This window comes from Ctenocephalides felis, unplaced genomic scaffold, assembly GCF_003426905.1.
Source record: "Ctenocephalides felis isolate EL2017-DRISC unplaced genomic scaffold, ASM342690v1 CF-g0.4_SCAFFOLD_03570, whole genome shotgun sequence".
Classification (NCBI taxonomy): Eukaryota; Metazoa; Arthropoda; class Insecta; order Siphonaptera; family Pulicidae; genus Ctenocephalides; species Ctenocephalides felis.
In genome coordinates, this window is record NW_020539724.1 from 16,091,303 (window position 1) to 16,118,547 (window position 27,245).

Here is a 27,245-nt window from a genome sequence, read left to right on the forward strand (position 1 = left end):
TTTTTATTTAGTACTTTTAGTAATATTTAGTACTTAAATATGTTTTATGATAAATATTACAAGACTTTGAATACTGATATAAGTCAAATAAAATATAATTCATATATACAAACTAATCAATACGTATTATTTTTGATTCCATCGTGCTTTTCTTTTTTTCAGCTAATTTCTCCTGCAAACTTTTTCCTGGACTTGTTTGAATATGTGCAGGTTGTGCATGCGGTCTTATAATTGGAGTGTCAGTTTGTGGTTGTTTTTGCGGAAACGGATTTGAAGCTTTCTGGACAGGAGTAATAGTAATATTGGGCAAGGATGTAAGAGCTGGGTGGGCTTTGAGTGAGTCTTTAGCTTTTGAAGAGACTACTGTACATGTTAATGCTGATGTGTTTGGTAGGCAGTCCTTCTGATTTTTAATATTAATAGGTTTGGGTGCAGCACTGGCAGATTTATTACTGAAATCCATGCTCATTTTTGGTGGGCGTCCCTTTTTAGACGGCTTATAAGTCATTTCTTGAGTGAATGTCATAGGATTTTTAGAACCCATTATGTTATTCGACTGCACCTTATACTTATCACGTAATTTTGATAAATCTGAAGTATGCTTTTTAGGAGCATTACTTTGAAAAAAGTTCTTGAACATGTTATTGAGATCATTGTTCATATTTGTAAATCCTGTACCAGGACTCATGTAAGATCCAACATTGTATGGATTTTTTGTGGGAGTCACATTGGAAACTCCAGGAGGAACTTGGTTTGCATGTTTAGATGTTGCAGAAAATGCAGTAGTAGAAGAACTGGGTGATGATATGCCCATATTTATCTTTTTTGGCACAACGTTTAATGTTGGAGATGAATTATTAGTATTGCTTTTAGTAGGAGAAGATAACATATTTAAATTTGTTGATGAAATAGGATTCATCAGAGGGCTAATTCCAAGGGAAGCTGCACTATTATTTACACTTGTAGTAGGGGAATTCATCTTTTTTTGTGCAGATCTAATGGAACTACTTGTGCTTGGCTGACCAGGAAGCACATTGAGTCCAGTGAAAGGATTAGGAAATTTCCCTAGTACTTGGGCCGCCGCAGCTTGTGGAAGTTTCGAAAAATCATTTAGCATAGACATATATTGATTTAATAACATGTTAGATAATTGTGCTTGTTCACTAGGCATGCTGTATGTAGCTATCGGATTATTTGGAGGTCGTCCTCTTGGTTTAGGAACATGTGCAAAAGAACTGACTGGTGATGAAAAACTTTGCACCATAGGATTGAACAAAGATTGTTGGATTGGAATAGAAGGAGCGGGATTGCTTACCACCGACTGCTGCATTTGAACTGATGGTGCAGCACTTTGAACCATCTTAAATTGTATGAATTTATATAAATGTAATTAGGAAATTATATATGTTATAAATAATAATAATAATAATTCTTACTTGAGATACAGGCACAGGTGAGATTTGATTGTTCTGCCTTCTTGTTGCAAGTTGTTGTTGACAAAATCTTACTGCAGCATCAAATAAATGAGAACTATCAACTTCCTGAAATTATAATTAGATAATAGTTGAAAAATATAATACAATAAATATGTCTGTTTTCATGATATGTATATACATAAGAGATTTTAGATTTTTTTTATGATGAAACATATTTTGAAATATTTGCTTGCAGGCAAATAATCGAAATAAATAGCTATAAATAATTAACTATTTATTATGTATGTTTTGCCATCATTCACAATGAAAAAGATTCAAACCAACACACTCAGAAATTTAAAGACATTGTTTAATGAAAAAACAAACCAATGAATTAAATAAAATAATAAACTAAAAGTTAAATAATAAGATTATATAATTAGACAGTTGATTAACAAATTGTACTATATACATATATATATATATATATATTTATATATATATATATGTGTATATATATATATAAAAATATATAGTAAAATTTGTTAATCAAGTGTCTAAATATCTTTTATAGAAAATATATATATATATATATATATATATATGTGTGTGTGTGTGTGTGTGTGTGTGTAATAAAGATTATTGAAGATATTGAAATAAGTAGTTATTAGTATAAATAAAATAAATATAGAGTAAAATAAAATAATATATAAATAATATAAATTTCATTACCTTGCCATCTGTATAAAGTTTATATGCATCTGTAAGCAACAATGAGAAAGATTTCTCTTTTTGCTGCAGATGTTTCTTAGCTTTCTTATGTGTTCTGAAAACATCCAACATGAAAGTAATTATATCGGCTTTGGCTTTCGTCTCAGAAAGTTTCTTCAATCGGTTTCTCAATGTCTGCACACATAGTGTCAATGCTTGCTGGGATAACTCTTCACGCTCTGGATCTCGAAGATATTTCCTTAATGGTATACAAAAAAAATTAGTATTTGTGACATAATTAAAATGAACAAGAAAAAAAGTTCAAAAAACATTTTTAAAACTATTTGCTTAAAGATATAACTACAAATGCAATATACTGAAACAAACCATTAGGTTTAATTATACTTTCAAGACTAATCATGATATCTATATTTACCATCATATGAATTAAATAGATGATGAGTTGCAATGTTTTATATATATTTTTCTGAATCAATAATAAAATTACTAAGTGTACATACTTATCTGCATCTGGAGTTTTCTGAAGCTGCAGACAAAGTTCCAAAAGCGTTCTATGATCACCAGTTTCCATCAAAACATCCATAAGAAGTGTAACACATCGTGACATATGAGAGGCAAAGCTGCCTGCACGGTCGATGTCGCTTGCTGGTAAACGCCATATACCCTAAAAAAATCGACACAAATACATACTTTGCATCATCATCTTTTATTAAATTGAACCTATTAATTCATTCTCATATTTTCTTACATTGAAGAAATTGTTAGGCTTTCTATCAGAAAATAAACCTTGAATGGCAGCTTCTGTTCCCTGGTTATAAGTAGTCATAAGTAGTTGTTTACATAATGTTGAACCAGTCATTGGAGGGGCGTTCGGCGAAGCATAACGCATTAATTGCTTTTTAGTAACACCGTGCTTTAAGAAATGATAGCCCAAACGATAGAAAGCCTTGTAATGTTGTGGACATCTGTAAAGGTAAACTTTATTTGTTAAAAGTTGAAAATGTAACATTTTTTCAAGCTTTTGTAGATTGAAAAAAAATCTTAAGTTCTGTAGCTAAACCAATCTTTAAAATACAGTTATTGAACTTTTTTTTTTCTATTAATTATAGTGTGATTAACAGTGTAAAAAAGCCTACAAAAAGTGGTTTAATTATGAAAATTCATTCAAGTTCAAAATATTGGAATGCTTATGAAGACATATTATTATAAAATATTATTTACATACTTCGAAAGTTTATGCCACTTTCCTTCAAGTAAAAAGCTACTTTCATAATGAGTTGAGTATTAAATCTATTAACCACTTACACCTAGTTACACAGTTAAAAATAAAGAATTCAAAAGATGAGAATAAGTAAGATTTTGAGGTATTATCTTACCTGTGGATACATTCTTCTAAACTCACAATACACAATGTGATAAGTTTATCAATTTCAGCTTTAGTCAAAAACTCGGATTTTTTCTTTGCTTTGGATGAGTTTGATGTAGACTTTTTAGACGACCTACTAGTTTTACTAGCCTAATATCAAGAACAATTAAGATTATAGTATGCACATTAAAAAAACTGAATAACTATCAGAAATAAAATGCTTTACCTTACTACTAGCCTTGCTTGTTTCATCCTCGCTATCACTAGAGCTTGAACTATCACTAGAAGAACTTGAATTATCACTTGATGAACTATTATTTGAATCATTTGAATTATCACTTGAACTATCATCGCTGGAAGATGATGATGTATCAGTTACAGCTTTTGTATTGCTGCTGGATTGAGACATGCGCCTTGCCTAAAAATAAATATAATACACTTAAATTGAAAACATACAATCTAGAGATCATGTAAATATGTACATACTTTATTATTTATTTTTATATTTTATTTTATTCTTACATTTTTCGATTTTTGTAAAACATTATAAAAGTTTAGAAGAAGTTATTAAACATTGTTTAGTTTATTTTTTGTTTGTTATTAAAACTTAGACTAATCTGATAAAAATATTTCATTAACATAAATACCTCAGATGCAGTATCAGTTTCTTCAGAAAACTCCATTTTTTCAAGGCATTCCTTCATAAGATGATTGAGTGTTTCTTGCGGATCAACAACTTCAGCAGGTTTATCTTTTTCTACATTCTCGGTTATGGCTGGTTGTTTATCTGGCTCTGACAGAATTGCATTTATATTTAATATAGATAAAAAATAAGCACATTAAATACAATATATTTTAAAATTTTGTTATATATTAATTTTCATGTATGATTTTTACCAATAGTCTGCTTATTTGCCTCAACTTGTTCTTCTTTAGTATTCTGTTCAGAGGGTTTTGATGTTTCATCATCGGAATCTGATATAACTATGACGCTATCGTCCAGCTCAGCTGGTTTATCAACAATAGGAGTTGAAGTAACAATATTACCCTCCGGATTTGCAGAAGATATTTTCGGAGTACCCGGTTCACACAAATCGCTAGAGGGCTTAAAATTACAGATTTCGTGAATAAAATACATTTTTTTATATGGAATTTAATTACACATATGTTCTGATGAATCATATTGCTTTACATGGAATTTACCTTCGGTGATTTGCTTATTGAAACATCATCATTAATTTTTTGAATTTTGACTGGGTTCATCTCATTTTCATTTTCTTCGGCAACAGTTTCAAGTTTACGTTTGTTTACATTTTCTATTATAAAATAAAAATTAAATTATATAGAACATCAATAGTAACGTAATATTTACTAAAATATAACTAGTCATTTTATACATATATTTTTTTTATCATCATTATGGCAAAAATAGTCTTGATTATCAAAAATAAATTATAACAAAAAAAAAAAAAAGATAAAATAATTACAGCATTAAGGTTCATTTATAAAATCTTTAGGTTACAAAAATATAAAATTATTAAAACTGTATTATGTGACCTGCTTATCTCAAATTATAAGCTATTATGGATTCTATAAATTAAAATACATACGTTAATAATTTCAAAAATATAATGATGAACTAAAATGCTGTTTCAAATAATTAAAAAATAGAAAGTATAATGAGAAATAAATAGTATGATTTATAGGATTTAATTTACCTTTTTGATCATCAGATTCGTCCATAGTAACTGCATTAACAAGCTCTGGATTACCAAATGGGCCTTTTGATGCTGCAATTAAATGCTTCAAAAACAAATCTCCCAAATCTCGTGAAATATCTAAAGAAAAAAACGCATAATATATTGTTCAAATTCTCATCTGATTTAATAATAATTACACTTACTAGTATTGTTGTGATGCTCTAAATATTTCAAAATGCTTGCATGTAATCTATAAAATACTTCTAGAGCTTCTACTGCCAAATGTTGTGGTGAAGAGTAATTAATTTTTCGAGGATACATAGCATTATTTTCTTCAAGTAATCGACTAGCCTAAAATATGCATAGAAAAACTATGAATATGTACATATTTCAGTTGTTTCTAAATATCATACATTTTTAAATGTGAAAAAAAAGGATTAAACTAAAATCTTTACACATTGAAATAATTCAACAATTTCTATGAAATAAAAAAAATTATATATTAAACATATAATTTTTTTAATTTCAAAATATATTTTATATAAGAATACCATTTTAATAAATTAAAAACAGTAAAAAAACAGATAAAGTTTGCAACAAAAATAGTCACCTCCCAATAATGATTCAGATATTCAACAGGATCTTTTTTAAGTTTTTCTGCAATTTTTCCAAGCATATAATGATGCAACCATCGTTCATCTGCATCAGTACTTGTTTCACACCAAACTTTTCTTACTTCAGTGAAGCAGATGTATGCTCGTTCAAGCATGCTTTCTTTGCGACTTTCCAACATGCTAAATCTGTAAACATTTTGCTATTTAGACAAGATATTTTCCACAACCTTATACACATAATTATGAATTTAAAATTTATTAAGCTCCATAACGATAATACAATTTGATACAAAAGACCTTTTAAAAATGAGAATATGTCGATTTCTTAAAAGATTATATTATTAATTTTCAAATAAAATTTACAATAATGATAATTCATAAAAGCAGAATACTCTTTTAATAATATTTTTACAGAATTGTATAATTTTTTTCAAAATGTACTCATCCAGAAGGCCTTTTTCTTAAATAATAATTACTAACCTCTCCATGCTGAGAGTCTCACTAGCCTGCTTAAGAAGTCTTGACCAGTAAGAATGAATTAAGTATGCAAATGATCCAAATTCTATGAGTAAAACACAATGCTTCGGATTTAACTCCAGTGTCTGTTCAAAACATTTTGCAGTTGCAAATGCATTATCCAAAAATTTATTTTCACTCCTGCAAATAGAATAATCAATAAATAACATTCTTTATAGTTTACATCCAGATGCTAAAAATGTCTATTTTATTTCAACTTTACCTAATTTTCTCGCAAGAGTATAACTTTGTTTCAATCTGGGATGCAAGCGCCAGCGCCATGCCTGCCCAGGAATCCAGTCTGGAAGGAACAACACAAACGTCCATTGTATAATGCTTAATGGCTTTTGGTAGATCGCGATTTTTCATGTAGAAATCGCCCAACAAATAAAATATGTTCACCATCTGAAAATAAGCTTATTTTAGATATGAAATAGCATAATTTAGAAACATAAAGCTCTTAATAAAATGCAAAAAGGAAAACATGCGGAAAAAATAACAAACTAGTGGGGTGGGTGGCATCGTGTCTTAAAGCAAATTTCTGGAACTTCCCGTACCGTAACGAAATGTTCGAGGAATACTGAATGTTTTCAAATAGATTATTATAAATATTGTAACATTGTCTAATATTTATAAGAATTATATAAACTGAATTGTAAAGTTGAAATTATTTGTTTAAAGTATATTAGAACTAAAGTCAGAATTAAAAATAAAATCTAAATTATTTTCGATATACAAAAAATAAAAAAAATAAAAAATAATAAAAAAAAAATTGAAACAAATTTTTTTTTTCAAAATCAATTATTCTGTTAAGACTAGCAGAAAGTTCTTTGAATCATTCAAATCGGACGCTTAGTTCTCTCAAAAACTGCCATTTTTTACATATTTAGCTCCGCATCATCGAAATGGCTAGGCCTGCCTTCGCCAAAAACTAATAAACACTTCTCGCAATCATTACTAATTGAATGTTTTTTAGATCATTCAAATCGGATACTCCGTTCTCTCAAAAAGTCGATTTCTATTTTCTGCACTCTTTGCTGCGTATCCTCGAAACGGCTGGACGTGCCTTTGCCAAAAACTAATCAGCTCTTTTCCCTATCGATAGGAATCGAATGTTTTTTGAACCATTCAAATCGGTTGATCCGTGCGCCCGAAAACGTGACTGGAAATTTGTATCCATACATACATACACACACACACACACATCCATTTTTTCTGAGGTATGCCAAAATGTTCAGAAACCTTAAAAAGGTCGAGAAATGTAAAAATTTTCAATTCCGATTTTCGGCCCATTACAATAACTTACCCTACGGGAAGTTAATTAATAGATAGTAAATTTTCTTTATAATATTCAAAGTACGTAACAAAATATTTAAATGTTTCTTTAATCAATTCTATCAATTTATTATTGCATTCGTATCAGAACTTACATGATGATGCATTCCCATAAAATTTTCGGGCATATGTTTCTCAGATCCAAATATAAATTTGTTCATTGCGGTAACCTTATCTTGTATATCACCTAGCATCGGCATAAGTTGTATCAGGCGTTGGAATAAAATTTCAGTGTCTGCAACTATAGCAGCTACCCTGTTAAAAATTAATTTTTATAAATTAGCATAAGTATAATAACCATAAAGTTTTAACCTGCTTAATAATCATAAAGTAAACAAACCTGCTATCAAACTCAGGCAATTTATCTGGACGATATATTTCATAAATTTTATGAGCATCCTCCCATTTCATTTCAACAGGTGCAACATCATGTTCCGTTATGTGTCTAAAAATCGAACCACATTATACTTTATAGTATCACAAATAAATTTTATTATTAATTTATAATGATTAATATAACAACCTTGGTTTCGATTTTTTAGGAGGATGTGCATAAAGACAGTAACAGCACTGCTCTAAATTTTCCTGTAAAATTCTACGCGGACTATTGAACTTAACACGCAAGGCCAACTCGTTCAATGTAAAAGAGAGTAATAATCCACTGCTGGCAGTGCAGAGTTTGCGTTTTCCCAAGTAATCGTGAGCTGAAACCAAAATACATATTCACAAAAAAGAATATCAGTTTTTGAAGTAAAACTTGTTTAGGCGCGCCTAGGATGTAAATCCGTACAAATGCAACGGAAGTCCGTTTAGCCCGAACTGTTGGTCATTCGCTCTCGATAAGATCATTTCTATACGGGTCGATTGTGATTAGGCGTCGCGTATGTGAATAGAGATCTGTCGTTGTATGCGTGCCGGCATCAACGTTGTATGCGTACCGATATCAACAAGGAAGTCGGGATAGATAAATAAACATTGTAAAGTTACATCATAGTACAAAATTGATTTAATGAGAAATGCCTGAATCAGAAGAATATTTTACCTTGTTCCTTGAAAATAATAAAACAAATTAAACAGTTGGCCGTGTACTAAACGTAAGTTTATTGATTAGAAATTATTTCTATATTATTCATAGTTTCTATAAATCTTTGAAGTTATTAAAATCAAAAATATTTTTTAGGCAATACAGATATCACAGCTGTTCAAAGAATGAGATTATATCGCCAGCGAAAAAGTAAAAAAAATACAAGCAGTCAATGAATGTATGTTAATTTTAATTATATGAAGTTCTTCAAACACAATTACATGATGAGTGAAGTTGAGAAAATAATATTTGTTTAAGCGTTGTTTAACATAATCCACTGTCTTAACAAATATTATAGAATTTATTATTCAGCAATTACTTCATTTCTTTAATGAAGGCTCATTTCTAAATGCTAATTACAATGACAAACCGATCATGTCATATTTGATGTATAACTTTAATTACATTATTGTTTTTAAGTATTATACATATTTTTAATGCTATTATATATATATATATATATATATATATAAATATATATATAATTTTTTATAATTTATCATTATATATATGTATATAATGGTTGACATTGACACTAATAAATGCGTGCATCACGAATGTCACCATATTACTAATAAACATTATTCAAAATTGTTATATGATGTATTTATTTTTACTTAAATGCCATCTTGTACAGTAGCAAATAAGTTTTATTTCAATCATGTGTAAATCTTAAGCGGACTCTTGTTTTTAATAATTGTTATTAATAATTTATCTAAATAAATTATGCAAACTGGTTTCATGTAACAGTTTATGTATTTAATATTATTATTGTCTATTTTTGAATACGTTTCTTTGAAATTCAGACTTACCAGTAAATAGTAACTGAATGGAAGTAGATAATGAAAAGCTGTCATCATCGTCAACACCTTCCTCAATTTCATGCAATGTCTTAAATTCATCCATTTTGGGTTGAGAAAGACGTTGTTTTACAATCCATTTAGAATAACCAGGACAAAATTTCCGCATTTTCATATTCTCATCACGCCCACGAGCTTCATGGCTATATATTAAAAATTAAGCATATGATCAATACCATTAACCATATCATCAAATATATAAACAAAAATATGATTATTTCCGAAATTGTGCATTTTGAATGAAAACAGAATTTTAAACTTTAGTACCAAGCAAACATTTCTTAGTCTAACTTAAATATAAACTAATTAAGTAAAATTCTAGCCACCTATGTATAGAAATATAGGCATCTAATAATTTTTCATGCATTAGAATTTTAAAATAGCTAATGTACTTTCATTTTATAATAGTACACTGTTAATTGCCAAAATTGATTAAAGAATTATTAACATAAATCATGAGTTAATATTAATATTTTTGAAACTTTAGGCATTAATATTATAAAATGAATAAACATATTCTTTCTTTATCTTAAGAAAATGATAATTAATAGTAAATTTACAATATTTTTTTTACTTACAAGCCAGTGATGTAGTAGAGTAATATCCATGGCATAATTAAATTAATTTGAGAGAAATGATGGTATATTTTCATAGATCTATCGCTCAACTGATGCACAATAATATTGCATAGACATTTCACTAATTTGCATAAGATATTATCTGAGATGCTCATCAAAGCTGGAAAAGTTGCGAAATGTATTATATATATATATATATATATATATATATATAATATAATCAAATAAAATGCTATGTTACCAGAATATGGTTCCTCCACTTTTAAAATAGCTTCTATATAAAGGAGCAAGCTTTGAATGGTTTTCGCCCAGGTATTTGAAATCATAGCAACATTTCCAGTAAAATATCGCTGGCAGCATTCATATAAGCACAAAACAGAGCACTTCAGCAAAATCTGAAACAAAGCCTTTGTACATATTTTGCACATCTTAATTTATAAGGCAAAACAATATATTACATCAAATTTCTCCATCACCCAAAGTGATTCCACGAGGATATGCAACAAAATTGGTCGAGGTATTGCATCTTTATCTTCTTCATTATCATTATCATCATATATAATTAAACTATCATCAGTAACTAAATAATCCATTAAAACATCAGCAATTTTTTCATAGCTTTTCTTTTCATACAGCTCTTTAAGACTTAATAGACTCTCCATTCTGGAATAAGACGTAATATTGAAGATCATAACATAATGTTCCGTTTAAGGATAAGTGCAATAAAGAATTATGTAAAAGATTTAAAAAATTATGTATTTATAGAAATTATAGACCTCTCCCATTTTTTCAGCAATATCTTTGCTGCATCCAAACTAATTGTATGATTCATTCTACAGTTTGGCAAGTTGATCATGAACTTTTCATTTTCTTCCGTCTCAATACTTTTGATTACCTAATGGAATATTAAAGAATTATCTGTCAACTCAGTCCTATTATTATTTGCTCATATAAAATATAAATTAATTAAAATCATATAAGTATTAAAATAAATAATATGTTGGAATATTGATAACATACATATTGTAAACATTCAATTGCTCTATCAGCTTGTTTCTGCGAATGAAGATATTGTGATTTAATCCAAAGGAAACGAATTAAAAAGTTAAAAGGACCATCATTAAAAATATCATCTCGTCCCCCTAGCAAATCTAAAAAGTTTATATCTTCTAAAAATAATTTGTTATTTATTTCCAAAGCACTCTTATCAATCCTAAAAATTACATAAATATTATTTTAAATATTTATAAAAATTTATTGCAATATTCAACTGCAAAAATATGTTAAAATTACCCTTCAAAATTTTTTTCTTGATAATGTCGAGAATCAAAATAAAATTCGATAAAAGTCAATGTGATAATTGCATCTTCTGCTAACAAGCTTGAATCATCTGTGAAGATCCATGGATGCTCAGCAAGTATTTCACTGTAACATTCAATTCAAAATATTTCAATACTGGTAACAAAAAATTAGTGCAATAAATAAAAATTAACTAACCGATGCTTCAAATATACATTAACAAAAATTTCATTTAAAGATTTTGGCCAAGTCATAAATCTAATATTCGACAAATTCTTTAGCCAGGATCTCATCAGTTCACAAATATTTCTATTTTCTGATATGCAATATTTAATAAAAATTTTAATATCTCTATTTTCCATCTCAATAAAATTCTTCAAATCTTCTGCATTTGGAGTTTTGACTCTCACTTCCTCAGTTTTCCCCTTTTGTGAATTTTCAACTTGTTCATTTTCAAATAATTCATAAAGATCCATAGTATTCATGCTATCTTCTGAATGTGCATCACTTTCCAAACGTCTGGATTTCCATATTTTCAAGCCTTCAGGACTAAAACAAGTTTATTGCAAGTATAAGACACATACAACTATAAAATACATGATAAGATAAGTATTATATGCATATATATTAATATATATATAATAAATGAAAATATACGCTTTATTTCTAAACTTACAGTAAACTTTGTGGTACAATACGCTTTAAAGCCTCTTCAACAGTTTCATCATCATCACATTGCCTCGATACATTTTCAATATTTTTTTTGCGAGAACTTCTTCTTTGTTTTGATTTTCCCCAATGATCTAAATTTGCTAGTTCACTACCTCTTCTTTTTTTCGGGCCTTTTGTACCACTTTGTTGCGGCTGATCAGATTTGTTGCTTTGAGTATCTTTAATGTCATCTTTGGGATCATTATTATTATCAGAAGCTTCACTCTCCTTTTGGCAATCTTTTGAATCCTTATCATTTGTGTCAGAAATTTCTATTACTTCTGGGTTTTCGGATAATGAATTAACATTGTCATCACTAAGTATTTCATATATGTTTGTATCAGCTAATAGCTCATCATTAGTTTCTAATAAAACTCCTTCTTCACCTAGTATGAACCAGCCAAAATACATTATTTTCTAATAAAAATAAATAAGTATTTCAAAAATGTTAATTCTTACATTGCTGCTTCAATGCTTCAATATTTTGCTGTACAATACTTTCTAATGCATAATTTATATGGCTCATACTATCGTTATTGTCATTCAGTATTTCAGTTTTTATTAAATTTAGCTTTTCTGATAAAACTGAAAAGTTTACTTGATTTAATAGCTGAAATGAAAATATATATAAAGAAAAAAACTCAAAATTATATAAAGGAAAGTAATGTTCAAACCAGGTCATTTTCTTTTAAGTATGTAAATATCTTTAGCAGCAAATTTCCCATAGCAATCCATGTTAAACTATTTTCATCACAATAAAAATTCTCTGGAACATCAAATATTCCTAATTTATCATCGCAGGATTCACCAAGTGTTTCATCACAGCACTGTTCTCGCAATTTTATGACATCTGACATAAACTCTGCATCATTCTCTTCACCAAATTTTCTAATTGTATAAATAATCATTACATATATACAAAGACAAATACAAACACATATGCATATTATATGTTTTTTTAAATATTTAAATTCAATAAATTTAGTTCAATTAATTATGTCTTACGTTTCAGGAAATTCAAGTTTATCATAATATTTCTTTAAAAATGGGCGTTCTGAAAATATTAGATTTTTGAGAAAATGTCCTCTTCTATACTGTGGCTCTTTTTCTAAAGCAATTTTTATGTAATGCAAGCAATTCTCAGGATGACCCATAGCATATAAAAGTCTTATTAAGCAATCCATTGAAGGCCAGTGATTTGAATTGCATTCCAAACCCTGAGAGTTAATAAGCACATAAAAAATATCACAAGAAGCAGTAAAATGAAACTATAATAATGTTGTTGATAATTACCTGATCAAATGCATGTAATGCAATATCAAATCTTTTAGCTTTCATGGCAACTTGCCCCAACTTATACCACACATAACAATCAGTTCCATCCAAATCGCATGCCTAAAATTTAAAAAAAGTATATTACATTTATATAAATTACATTACAACTTATAATAATGATGAAACATAATTTTCGAATTCAATTTGTTATAGTAAATGTAATTTGTAGAAAAAAATCTTAAATTGATATTATCTAATATTTAACATAAATTTTATTATAGGAATATTATCTTTTCAGTAATCTTACCATGCAGTAATGATGTAAAGCATTTTGGTAATCCTCTTGTTTATCAGCGGAAGCAGCTAAATTTCTATGAAGACAATATTTTACCCTCAAAATTGGCCGATCCACAGTATCAGGAACAATAGGTTTAACAGTCTGCACAGAATTTCATCACTTAGTGTTTATGAAATATTTTTTTATAAAATATCTTTTTCCTATACCTTTACTATAATATCACAATCCAACAATTCCTTCATAAGCCTAACAGACACATCAATCTTGCCTGCTGATAATAAATTCAAGGCCCTATTGTATTCCTTTAAAGCTAATTCTTCCTGTAAAATCAAGATATAGTTATATAATTAATAATGGTAATGATAATTGAAATATAAATATATAATTTAATATTGATTACTATGTTAAATAATTAGAAAACGAGCTAATAAAAACAATTTATATTTACCAAAGCTTCCTTGGTGAGTGTAAGTTCATTTTCAGAATCCCCAGAATCACTATCATCTGAAGAATCAATAGTGTTTAGTGCATGGATTCGAGCCAACATCTTGATTGATTTTGCACAAAAATGCACATTAATATTAATATTTAAAAAACTTGTTTATTTTTTGTAATCTGTCTTTTAGAAACATAATGATTCAATTTCAATTACTAATTCTAGTTCAGTCGATTTTTATGCATGCCATAAAGTATTTATTATATTTATTGAGACACAAATTTGATTTTTAAGCATAATGACGCTTTTTTGATGTGTCTGTGGTTGCTCATTCTATAAAAATTCAATAAGTAGTTATAATTTCCTAAGTATGATTTTGGAAATAAAATATCATCAATATGACAAATTATGCAGCACTTATAAACATTAAAACTCAATAACCAGAAAGTTAATTGTAGGTTATAAAAAAGATAACATTAACACTAAACAAAATAAATAATTTAAAATAGTATATTGACATCATCGAGATGAGTTTAATAATTTTAACAATTATTTTACACAAAGTACGATAAATTGTATAAATTTGTTTGCATATTTTTATTATATTTTGACGCTGTTTGCGGTATTTCAAAATGACAACTAATGACAATTGCATAAACATGCATGCAACATTAGAGCATTAAAAATTGCAACTTTTTAAAATATTCTGAGGTTTAAATTTTCACAACCGATTATAAAAATATTTAACTGCATAAATATATTTTTACAAATAAATAAAAACAAGAAAGAGTATGCAAATCTAAAACTGTGATTAATATTTTGAATCAACTCCAATGATGTTTTCTCTGAGAATATTTTTTCTCTCAATAATATAAATTATTACAAACTAAAAACTCTATTTTTAGATATTTATAATATTATATTTAAATTCAATAAATATATAGTTATATTTAACACAGTCTTAAAATTCATATTAAAAACATAATAAGTAATAAAACATCAATAAACAGAGATAATATCAAACACAAAATATTTTTTATAAAAATGAGACTAAAACAATTTCATATACCTATATGATCAAAAATACATTTGAAGGCATGTTTATAAAAATAGATACAAAAATAAAACAGTCTTTCAAAATTTCATTAAAAATTGCCTGTGTGTCCAAGATCAATATAGACTACTTTTAGAACAGAAAACATTTTTGATATGTGAATAGTTGCAGGAAAATTATAAATAATATAATACCAAATGCTTAATATAATGTGTATATGTATATATATATATATATATATATATATATATAAATTTGATTAAATTATGTGTAATCTGTAAAATCAGGTATTGATTGAGATGAATTTGAGCTGCCGGTGTTGGATGTATTTATGCTACTGTGGCTGCCTAAAGAATCCATGTTTTGGAGCAACTAAATTTAAAGAATAAGGTTTTTATTCTAATATATATAATGTTCATAAACATCTTTGCTTACCTTATCTCTTAAATTTTTGATTTTTCTTAATCTCTCAAGCCAGTTTGATGCATAAGGTCCATTCGAATTTGTTGTTAAAGATTTAACAATCAACGAAGCCAACTAAATAATATTACATTTATTTTAAATTTTGAATAAATCGATATAGCAACAAAGACAAAATTCTACTTACATTTGCATGTAGAGCAAGTTGTCTTGCTAATATTGCAGCATTATTATCAGAAACAATTTTTGGTTCAGTATGTCCCAAATGATCAATCACTTCATCTCTTGCACGTACCGTTATACAATTGGTTCCCATTTCTAAAGGTTGCACAACCACACAAGCATAATTGAATTGACCCTGATGGATATTTTGAAATAGATTAAATTTTGTCAAATTGCACAAAACAATAAAATATTTGCACATTCATGTTTTAAAATAATCATTTATGAGATTAATGCTTACTTAATTAACCGTATCAAACAGTACAGAAAATTAGTTAGCAAATAATTAATTTAATTAATCCTTATTGTATGTTAATTTTTCTATAAATAATAAATTTAATAATTATTTCACCTTAATTGTTTGCATATTATAATCTTCACCACTTTCATTGTAAATGATAGAAACAAAGTCATTGCCTATGTGTTTCTTCTTTTCATTGCAGAGTGGATCAGTTTCTTTATTTGGCATCAAAGTAGCAACATGAAAATAGACCTGCAAGTAAAAATGAGAGTATATAAACATTGGGCATTATACAGTCAATAATAACATAGGCATACCTGCATTATATCATCCTGCCACACGTAAGCATATTTACCATCTTGTCCATTTTTCTCCAAATCAGTAAATAAAGAATATTTAGAAGCTTCTTTTAAAGAAATTAATGTCCCGAGTGATTGCAAAAATGAGGCATACCTAACAGAACCATATCGATTCTTCAATATTTCTGTAATAATAATAATAAAATGTATTTAATAAAGATAGTAAAATATGTATAGCATTTTGTACAAAAGAAATATTTGAAATACCTGTTTGATTATTACATTGCCCTGGGCCAACATATAAAACTCCAATTTTATGTATTTGAAATGGAGGAATAAAATCTATTAAACCAATAGCTTTTTGGTACTGTGATGTCACAAGAATAGGTTTCTCACTAATTTGGCCCAATTGTGCCGTGTGATATAATTGAAGAAATACAAAACTAGGATTGATTCCTGACCTAGGATTTGTTTCTTTCATTCTTAGAGCTCCACTTGTCCATTTAGTGCTTTCTCTATTATTCCTCACTGGGCTCATAACTGAGATGGTCTTTGATCTTTCTCTTGGAATATCAGATTCATTATTATCCAAACTTGTAACTAAAGAAAATTTATGACTCTTAATACTATCATTGCTATCACGACTGATCATCTTTGGTGACAGTGGAGTCACAGGGCTATGAGGAGGCTTCTTTACAAGTTGTGCACTACTTCCAGTAGACAAGTGAAGAGATGATAATTTAGAAGTTACGTGATGCCCAGAATCTAATGAATGCAGTCTCTGCAAATCAATTGAACGCCTTGATTCAGAAACTGGCAATAAAGCAGACATGGATGTAGGTGCTAAGTTCATATTAGTAGAGTGCTTGGTAGATTCCAATTTTTCTTCATTATATCCTAAAATGCATTTTTTGTTAGTATACAATTAATTTATTTGCATTAATGCTAAATACTGAAGCATGCTATATACAATAACACAAATAAACTCTTTTGTGTGTGAAAACATATTTCTATACTATTATTATAAAACTCAAACCGTGCTTTACCTGGATCGGAATGCAATGTCATTAAAGCAGGGTGAGATGGCGGCGTACCACCAGACATTTCTTCAGGTATAGCTTCACATCCTCTTTCTTTTGTAAAGCATTTACTATTCTTTTTAATAATAACATCATCATCACAATTGGAATCCTGAGAAGATGTACTATTGTCACTCTTATCCCGATTAAGATATGGTTTCTTATAAGAAGAACTCATTTCAGGACTGGAATTAACTCTTCTTACTGGATTTCTAGATCTATCATCCCCTTCATCAAATGCTATATCTTGATCACGTTCTTCAGAACTATTTGATAACTGTCTAAGAGGAGAGCCAGGAATTTGTATAGGTCCTGATGAAACAGGTAGTTTTGGAAAGATTTGTTTCTGCTCGGATGGAATAATCACACTGGATGGTTCATTACTTTTAGTTTGCTCTTCAATGATTTCAGCATTATTTGTATTGGTAGATGGAGTTTCCAACATACTTGAATATTGTCCCAATTGATGAGATGGGAAGAAAACACTTGTTATATCATGTAATGGAAACTCGCTATTTGGCATATCATATTGTACTTGATTCTGAATTCTCATTACCCAAGATGTATCACCTGTTGGCCTTCTAACATACACCTGAGTAAATTTTAATTAAGATTATTTCTCAAAGTTTCAGTATATATAAAATATAAGAGCAAACAATACCTCTGCCCAACCCTGGCACCAACATGCGCAAAAGCTTTTATCTGTTTTAAAATCATCTCTCAAAATAGATTTAGCTTTTTCAAGTGTTCTATGTTGATCCCCTCTTAATTGAGTGAACTACAATCATAATTATTATTTAGTACAAAATGAGTAAATAATAATTATTAAATATTTATTTAAAAACCTGATTATCGCTAATATTTTCTTTTCTTATTGTATCTTCAGTGGTATTATTTTTTCCATCACTTGATTTTATCACCTCAAACAATTCTTTTCTGAAAATTGTAAGTTTAACAATTACATTCAAAACTACTTAAAAAAATAAAATTTATATGCAACAAATAGTATTTTACAATATTAATTTGGACTTATTTTGCAATTATAGATTTTAACATATTTATCTGGAAAAATTAAATCTTTTTGCTATTCAATTATATTATAAATATATTAAAACCTTTTTGAAGTTTCTAAGTGATCTGGAGAATGTGAACGTTCTGTGTCAGTATTCTCATTCCCTTTACAAACGGTCCAGCAGCGATCACATAAGCCATTTCTCAATGCGCTTTGAGAACATCCACTTGTTGTAACAGTTATAAGTTTATGCCCCAAAAGCCAAGTGGTTGACTGGCCTTGTGATAAAAGTAGATCAGCAGAAGGCAATCTAAAAACATTATTGAAATAAATTGAATTATAATAACCTGTCACTGACACAGATCAATGGTATCAATACCGCTTAGGCAGGGCAGAACAGGGAGAAAAAGTATGCCGAGCCATTAAATCTACACAAGTTTCTGTCAATTCTATATGAAAAGATAGCAGTGCATCATTTGTACTTGGTCTTAAATCTCCAATGGGTCTAGATATCATAGGACGGTCTCTTCTTCTAGAACCCTAGAAATAATAGTAAAAATAAAAAAATAAATCAATAAGCCAAAAACTAGAAAGCTTAGATAAATATTGCAAAGCAATATTATTTTTGCTGCACATAAAAACTTGGGTTGCAATTTACATTTCACCCATTTTTCCTATGAAAAACTACAAATAACTTACTTGTTCTGTTAAACTAGAACTTCTTTTTCTGTTAGATGAATCTTCATTCAAAGTTGTAAACTCTGGTTTAATTAATATCCTTCCTTCCTCAAATGGTGCAATGCAATTTGATTTTAGGCCCTATACGTCATGAATTGATTAATATATTTTGTTTACTACCAAGTTAACACAATTGTTATATTTCACACATACCGTGGTGATAAATTTTACAAAATCTCTCCTGAAAGGCAGCCTGCATTTTAAAAACCAAGCAGCTATAACATGATGAGCTAGTGATACTATGTAATGATTATATCGAAAAGGATTTGTGTAGGGTAATAATATAGCAAATATAGACATGTACTGGTCCCCAACAAAGTTGATGAACACTCTTGGAAGTCTGGTTAAAGCTTGAAATTTATGAAACAATTTTAATTAGAAATGTATTATATAAAGATTAATATATAAAAGTTACACTCACTTGATAAAAATTCTAAAATTGGTACAGCAATATGTATTGTTGCAGACATTTTTGAAAGATCTAATAATACTTCAGGCAACAATTTGACCATGGCTTCTTGCATCTCAAGAGTAACCACAGTGAGAGCAGTGATGCATTGTTTAGCACAGCGCGTTACAAAGCCATACTTGACAAGACACCTAATTAATCTTTGCTGCAGCACTAATTCAATAAACTGATGGTAAGGCGATAGTGAAGACAAACAAGGTAAAATATGAGCATGAAAATCTGATAGTGAGAACTTAGATGGCGCATTAACCAAAGTGTGTGGTAAACCCATAGAATCATCTGTTAACTGAAATGATAAAATAATATACTGATAAAATATAATACAACTAGTTGTAAGTAGCATTCCCAATCAAAAACTTTTGAACAACTTTTGAAAATTTAACTCTTATATAGTTTTATATAAATAATTTAACACTTATCAAATTACCATAGCGCATAAAGTTGAACCCAGCATGTCTATATTGTTAGTCGAACGAGATAAAATCAATGCTCTATTATGCAATAGCTGGGGTAACTCTTGCAGAATCAGTTGCAGAATTTGCCAATCTAAAATTATGAATATGAAACAAATTAATATTTGAATAAAAAAAAAACAACAAATACTATATATGTATATCAATTAACCTTTTTCTTGTCGTAAACATGTAATTATTAGCTTGCAAGCAGGCTCTATTGATATGCTAGTAACATTATGAGAATTATATGAAGCACAAGTGCTTGGTGAGCCTATTTTTCTGGCAACACTTTCTGATAATGTGCCATTCTGCTTTATATTCAGAAAAACGCTATACTTGATTTCACCACTTATATGCGAGTCCAAATAGCCAATATGAAAATAAGTATTTGCACGCATTTTCAAAAAACAGTTAAAAATCCTATATCTAGTATAATTTGTTATGGATAAAACAACTGGTTTTTCATAATGTCTTTCAATATGGTTTACAAAAATATTGAACACTTTTATGGCATGTGAAGATGGCAATGCATATATTTTTTTTACAAAAATTTTAATCAAACCATCTGTAACAGTGCACAAATCTGGCATTTCATGATCTGGCCTAGGTATGTTGTCTATTAAAAATATTTCAAAAGGCCTGTTCAATAGTTTTTCTAAAATTTCTAATATTTCTAGACAACTTTTTGTTTCGCAGGAAAGACAAAGATCTATAAGCAATTGTGCACCATGACTCCTTATATTGGCATCCTGTTCTAATTGCAGATTTGATAATATTGGCACAACTATAGTTTCTAATAATTCATCTTCACATGATGATTTATTTTCATTTATCACTTTTCCTAATATTCTTAAAGAGTGAAGACGTATCTCTGATCGTGTTTCTTGCCTAAAAAACTTATCCAAGAGATTAAGCAGCGCGGGCTGCCATTTTGGATGTGTTGGATGTAAACTCTCTGAATGATAATCCATCAATTGCAAAACTGATTCCTCTGTTCTATCAGCGGCACAAATTTCGATTAATTCATAAAGCTTTGGTAGATACCCTGCATATTCCTTTTTCATAACCAATTTCTCAATTGTATTAATTGTTTCATGGAATGGTGTTTTAATGAAACTAAATTGTGGCTGTGACTCTATCGAAAAATAAAAAAGAAATCAAAACTAAAATCACCTATTACTGATAATTATTATGCTGATGGATAAATCTCAAGACACAATAAAATCTATTTACCTAAAATTTGGTGTGCAATTGTTGCCATTATATCAAGAACTAAATCCCAAGCTGGTTCATTAAGATGTTTTCCAAACTTATTAATCAATCTTTGGATGCTGAGGGTTACTTCATAGGTTACTGCGCAATGATTGCTTGATAAGGCATGAATAAAACTTGGCAAAACTGAACAAGGTGTGCATTTCAAAGATGGTACTTTAGAATTGCCCCAGAGAGCCATATTTATGTAGAATACAGCACCTCGTAATAGTTCTCCATCAACATGAGATGATGAATCTTGCAATATTCGACATAAGGCGTATAATGCACTATGTCCCAATTGCTTTCCTAATAAATTTTTCATAATCTGCCGAAATATATCAATTATTATTAATAGTAATCATTACAATTAATATTACTATTTACTAGTAAGTTATCTGAACATGATCAAAAGATATAGCTTTAGATATAAAAATGGTTAATATTTAATACCTTCCAACTTGTACTGCAATACGCTTCATCATTCACAGTTCTGCATAATGTGCAAATAAAATATCGTAAAGTTTCTTGAGGAAATATTGCATAACAGACCACTGTATCTAAAACATCTAAGGCACTTAAAACTGACTGTCTGATACAACATAAATAACAGGCATTCCTGAAAAAAAAAACACATATATTTAAAATTATGTAAAATTATACAAAAAACTTATTAATTATAATAAACCATTATATGTTATGATATTTATAAAAAAAAAAAACGTTCTATAATAATCAAGTGCTATATTATATTGTATGCATATGGTTAAAAAAAATTATGCATTTAGAAAAAATTAGCATGTCGAATAGTTTACCGATTTTCATATTTAATCATCTTTATTCCATATAATGTCACCCCAAAAAATTCTTTTGATGGAAAACATTAATAATTTGCAGATTATTGATAGATAATATATATGTTTGCTGTTCTATAGAGGATTGCAAAATATTTTGTGTTACAAGGAATATTTTTCTAACACAATAATATATTTTAATTTCTCTAGTATAATTATATATTGAAAATACATTCAACACACCTGACAATTTCAGCTATAATATACTGATCCAAATGTGCAGCATTAAATTTAATCAATTTAACAAACATCATTAAAGCTGATTTTGTTAGTCCTGCTGTACATAAACCTGGTAACCATTCTAATAAAAATCTTCCAATTTCAGCTTCAAAATGTATTATGTCTTTCCCATTAAAAGTCAACGTTTCTAACAATTCCAATCTGGGCTGAGCATCTTCTTCAATATTATGATTTTGGATTACTCTAAAAAAGTGTCCCCGGAGAATTCCAAGTTGGGTATATTGTGACTGAATGATTGTTTTCAAAAAACTTAATACCAAATGGCGATTTTCTTTAGGTTGTTTTGGGTCTAATAAATCTCTTGTGCAAACCCAGAGTTTTTCAATGGTAGTCTGAAATATTTTTTATATTTATATTTATATATAATAAAATCTATACTTTCTAAAATTAAATTTTAGATAATATATTGATGTAATATTATTATATCTTTAGGCTTCGTAATTAAAGTTTTTGTCACGATGTATATGCAAATAACTTGTTCAGACTTATGATAATATAAAATATGATTATTACACTGTCAATTGGATTATTATTTATTTCTTCACTAATATCTCTCATTGCTCGACTTCGCTGTTGAATAGAAGCTTCGCTGCTTAAATCATGTTCCAACTCTAAGGTTAAACTAAAATCAGACCGACTTCGTAAACCTACAAAAATGTATTATATAAAAACATTTTATTAATTACGAATTATGCAACACGTAAAAAAGCATTTCCGTACTTGCTGCACCCTTGTTCATACGAAAGAACTGTTTTAATTTGTGCAATGTGTCTTTCTCTTTAGAACTCATCTTTATGACCAAGGATTCGGCTTAAATCAATTATAAAAATATTGAGCAGATATAAAAATTAAAACCAAGTATGCATAATAAATTTTAAATTAAATGTTGTAAACATCGTATGGCATTTATTAAACAACCATGGTCAATATTCAATCGCAGCACAAAACTTAAGTTCAATAACAAATTCCAGGGAATACTTTTTTGACATAAAACATATGATGTGAAGTTCACGTATGAGACGACTGCGCGCTAAGATTTCAAACTTAAGGGCGCCAAATTTAAATTATAAAAAATGGCGTAAAAATGTATAAAATACAAAAAAGTGAAGGTTATTACTTTAAAGTAAATAAACAATATATTCTTATTGATGACTTTTAACCTAGACAATATAATGTTTTTAAGCAACTACTTTCTCTTAATTTTTCTTTCATTGTATTAATAATATATATTTATAAATTTACATTTTAATTTTTTAAATTATCTTATAATGCATCATATATTAGGTAAAATATAAATAAATAACAAATACCTAAACTCACTTATAAAAATGAATATGAAAATAATTTAATTTAATTAGCTCTTCTCTGAAATTTACCTAATTTTATGGTAAATAAATGATAATTTCATTAATATCAATTTTGATCTGAATCAGAAAATTCTTCAATCATTACATCTTCATCTTCAGAAATTTCATTTACTGACTCTTCATGTTTTGACTTTATTATCCTGCAGTAAGTCTTATAATCCATAGCTAAAACTTTTTTTCTTGCTGCATGATTTATATCCAAATTTAATTCATCACAGCTTCTAAAATTATTCAACGTTCAGTGAGTCAGATTAATTATTTCTTAAATATCAAATAATGTGTGAACATATATTATTGTGATGTAAAAGAATCATAGACTTTATATTACTTGTTATATTATAATATATAATGTTATAAACTCTATGAAAAGAATTGAAATGATGTTTTCTTAAACATTATTTGAGAAAAAAAAAATTGAAAGAAGAATGAAATATATTCTACAATAACTCACGGAAAATTTAATTCTACTTTGACTGGTGCTTTTACAGGTGCCCAAGTTTTAACAGGCTCCAAGTTAAAAACTTGTAATGCACCTATGGACATCCACAGAGCATATGCTGATGTATCTGATTCCTGCAAATATTAAAACAACTAATTTATTTAATTTTTAATGTTTGTAATATTAGTAAAAATGATTTTATTTCTTACCAAATAATCAACACATAAAACATCTGCTAGACTTAAATATTCAGCAGCAGGTGTTATATCTTCAATGCATTGAAAATGGGTGAGGTAATTGCGATGAAGAAAATTTAGGAAAACTTTATGCATAGACATAAAACTATTTGATGTTTCTTCAATAGGATGAGTGAATGTATATCTAGTATCACACATAACCCCTAATTTAAAAAAATTAGCAATCAAAATACAAACAAATTTATATGTGCAATGTTGAATATATTACTTTTTGGATTAAGGACTCGACCGACACCATGTAATAAGGTCAAAGTTTCATCTCTGCCATAATTTTTGAGCTTTGTACTTTTTTGCTTTCCCGGTCTTGACTTTTTTGACCCCCGGGGTGTTTGCAAAGTCCAAGGTAGCTGTTCAAATACTGGTTCTAATTCTACAACTTTACCTGCATAATCTAAAAAAATGTTTTATTATTTAGTGCTTTATATCATAAAAACATAATAAAAAGACAACCACCTTTCATTGATGAGAATAGTAAATTATTTAGAGCACTGCGAATATCACCTGCTGCAGATTGAATAATGGCCTCCATAGTTTCAGAATTTGGTGTGACATATTTTATATTACATTTTGTGAGAAGTGGCATTATGGTCAAAGCACGAACTAAAGCACTTTTTATACCAGTGTTTGATACAGGATTAAAACTAAATATAATTGTAAACAATCTCATTATAAAAAAACATTCTTGTAAGTTATATATTACAAAAAGTAATAACAAAATTTTAGAGTTGAAAAAATGTTATTATTATATTATATACTTAGATTTAAGATTTAAACATTTAATACTTTTAATTTGCAAAGAATTACCTTATATGATCAATTTGAAATTGTTGACAAATTGAATCCGTGAATAAATTTTTACTAATATTTATTGATTTTCCTGCTGTATCGGTACATATAAAAACTAAAGGTGACTTCCCACGTTCTGTAAATTTTCTGAAATATTTTTACAAATTCGAAGTTATTAAAACATTTAATATTATTGATTGAATATTCACCCAAGAACTGTCGCTATAGAACCAGGATCCCTGACAAGATAGTTAGGAAAATCTTCAACTAATACTAATCTGCCTTTACAATTTTCATCAAAAATAGAATTATATCTAGAAGCCTTTAAAATAAAATCTATGAATATATCACACTGCTTATCATTGCTTTTAAAACCATAATTATAGGAATCTGAAAGAGAGTAACAGATTAAGTTGTGTACATATTATAATAGGATATACAAATATGTATGCATATTTTAAACTTGTTTTAAAAATACAAATTTGGAAATCCTTACCTTGTTCAAATTGTACAACATCCATTGGACTAATCCATTCATTTAATGTTAGTCCCAATTCTTTGCATATTACTTTAATAGTAGCTGTTTTCCCTGCTCCAGAGGGACCGGTTAGAAGGAGAATACGACATTTCTAAAATAAAGGGTAATAAAACAATCTTCATACTATTTATTAAAATTCTATACTCTGAATATAGTAGCTACTTTGTGCAGCTTTCAAATTTTGTTAATGTAACAAAGACTATGATTTTCACCAATAATTTTTATTTAATTCTTACTTTGGGACTATTTATTGCATTCGTTATCCAATCTTTAACATCCTGAACTTTTCTTGAGTGAACTGCTAATTCTGATATTATTTCAGGATCAAAATTCTCTATCCAATTTTCACAATCTTTTACTGTAGTTATAGTAGTATTTTTTTTACTGATGGACTTATTTGCTCTTGGAGTATTATTTAATTTCTTTCGTTTTGGAGGTGGCATTGATGCAAATTCAGGAGGTATCCAAGAACTCATCTATAAATATTTAATAAGACAATTTACATATAATTAATAATAAAGCATTGTAATTACTTTTATAAAAATGTTATATGCCCTACACAATATACCTTCAAGCTGTTAAATAACAAAAGCAACTTAATAATTAGATTATAATATACTTCTTTAATTCATTATTCAGATTTATTTTTATTCAACGAATGACATATATGTACGTTACTTTTGTTTAGGTTAAAAATGAGCGAACTTCAAGAGAATTTGAGAAAACTCATAATGACCAACATTACAAAATTGAGCGCTCATTTTAAAAATAAGGCAGTTGACATTATTTATTTGCATTGAACTTATTTTTAATAACTTATTTTAGCCTAAATAGTAATTATGTATGCACAATTTGGAAATGAACATCACTTCTTGCATTTACAAAAAATTAACAACAGTTATTATATTGAATTCTATGACAGATTTATAATTTATAATTAATTTGCAATTGCGCAAATATTTTACATGGCTAAAAACTACATTAGTAAAAAGATATTTTTCTAAAAGCTTTCATCAAATACAATTTTGAACAAATTAATAAAGTGTGAGCTTTGTTGTAATGATAGGCACAAAAATTCATTCTTCGCATTATACAATAAAAAGTTTTGCAATATGGTTTTTACTTGAGAAATCATTCACATTTGAATACGGTATTTGTTTTATAAATTATGAAACATTAAATGAATTAGTATTAAAAGATTAAATCAAAATATTTTTACTTTTGAACTTGAGAATAAAAGATGAACTTAATTCCAAAATTTCATACTATTTGGAGCACAGTAAAAAATTCAGACCCAAACACTCC

The 27,245-nt window shown here is 28.2% G+C and overlaps 3 protein-coding genes across 3 annotated transcripts; all 3 read right to left on the minus strand.

Moving 5' to 3' along the window:
• On the minus strand, positions 1-14,625 carry LOC113383455 (calcineurin-binding protein cabin-1-like). The gene is made up of 35 exons (XM_026621720.1): positions 14,232-14,625; positions 13,990-14,103; positions 13,793-13,924; positions 13,504-13,605; positions 13,216-13,427; positions 12,885-13,098; positions 12,670-12,820; positions 12,176-12,596; positions 11,873-12,048; positions 11,698-11,815; positions 11,494-11,625; positions 11,221-11,413; positions 10,977-11,095; positions 10,659-10,863; positions 10,442-10,595; positions 10,201-10,360; positions 9,575-9,765; positions 8,202-8,382; positions 8,019-8,123; positions 7,774-7,933; positions 6,567-6,748; positions 6,308-6,481; positions 5,824-6,013; positions 5,417-5,564; positions 5,232-5,351; positions 4,717-4,829; positions 4,411-4,618; positions 4,161-4,306; positions 3,740-3,931; positions 3,524-3,663; positions 2,896-3,112; positions 2,648-2,811; positions 2,148-2,385; positions 1,437-1,541; positions 1-1,360 (listed from the first exon to the last, which is right to left on the minus strand). The coding sequence occupies exons 1-35, from the start codon at positions 14,328-14,330 to the stop codon at positions 113-115; spliced, it is 6,924 nt and encodes a 2,307-aa protein (XP_026477505.1). The 5' UTR covers positions 14,331-14,625; the 3' UTR covers positions 1-112.
• A 912-nt stretch (positions 14,626-15,537) lies between these two features.
• On the minus strand, positions 15,538-23,482 carry LOC113383457 (tuberin). Its single transcript, XM_026621721.1, has 21 exons — positions 23,274-23,482; positions 23,067-23,200; positions 22,497-22,885; positions 21,913-22,078; positions 21,442-21,787; positions 20,378-21,343; positions 20,181-20,299; positions 19,706-20,039; positions 19,438-19,634; positions 19,246-19,365; positions 18,926-19,086; positions 18,650-18,856; positions 18,380-18,470; positions 18,196-18,312; positions 17,502-18,126; positions 16,723-17,352; positions 16,474-16,640; positions 16,268-16,408; positions 15,881-16,051; positions 15,709-15,810; positions 15,538-15,645 (listed from the first exon to the last, which is right to left on the minus strand). Exons 1-21 carry the CDS (start codon positions 23,341-23,343, stop codon positions 15,538-15,540), a joined length of 5,361 nt encoding a protein of 1,786 aa, XP_026477506.1. The 5' UTR covers positions 23,344-23,482.
• A 434-nt stretch (positions 23,483-23,916) lies between these two features.
• Positions 23,917-26,585, minus strand: LOC113383156 (cell cycle checkpoint protein RAD17). The gene is made up of 10 exons (XM_026621402.1): positions 26,509-26,585; positions 26,177-26,416; positions 25,899-26,031; positions 25,612-25,792; positions 25,421-25,549; positions 25,070-25,257; positions 24,825-25,007; positions 24,569-24,759; positions 24,372-24,493; positions 23,917-24,141 (listed from the first exon to the last, which is right to left on the minus strand). Exons 2-10 carry the CDS (start codon positions 26,414-26,416, stop codon positions 23,967-23,969), a joined length of 1,542 nt encoding a protein of 513 aa, XP_026477187.1. The 5' UTR covers positions 26,509-26,585; the 3' UTR covers positions 23,917-23,966.
• Between the last annotated feature and the right edge of the window lie 660 nt (positions 26,586-27,245).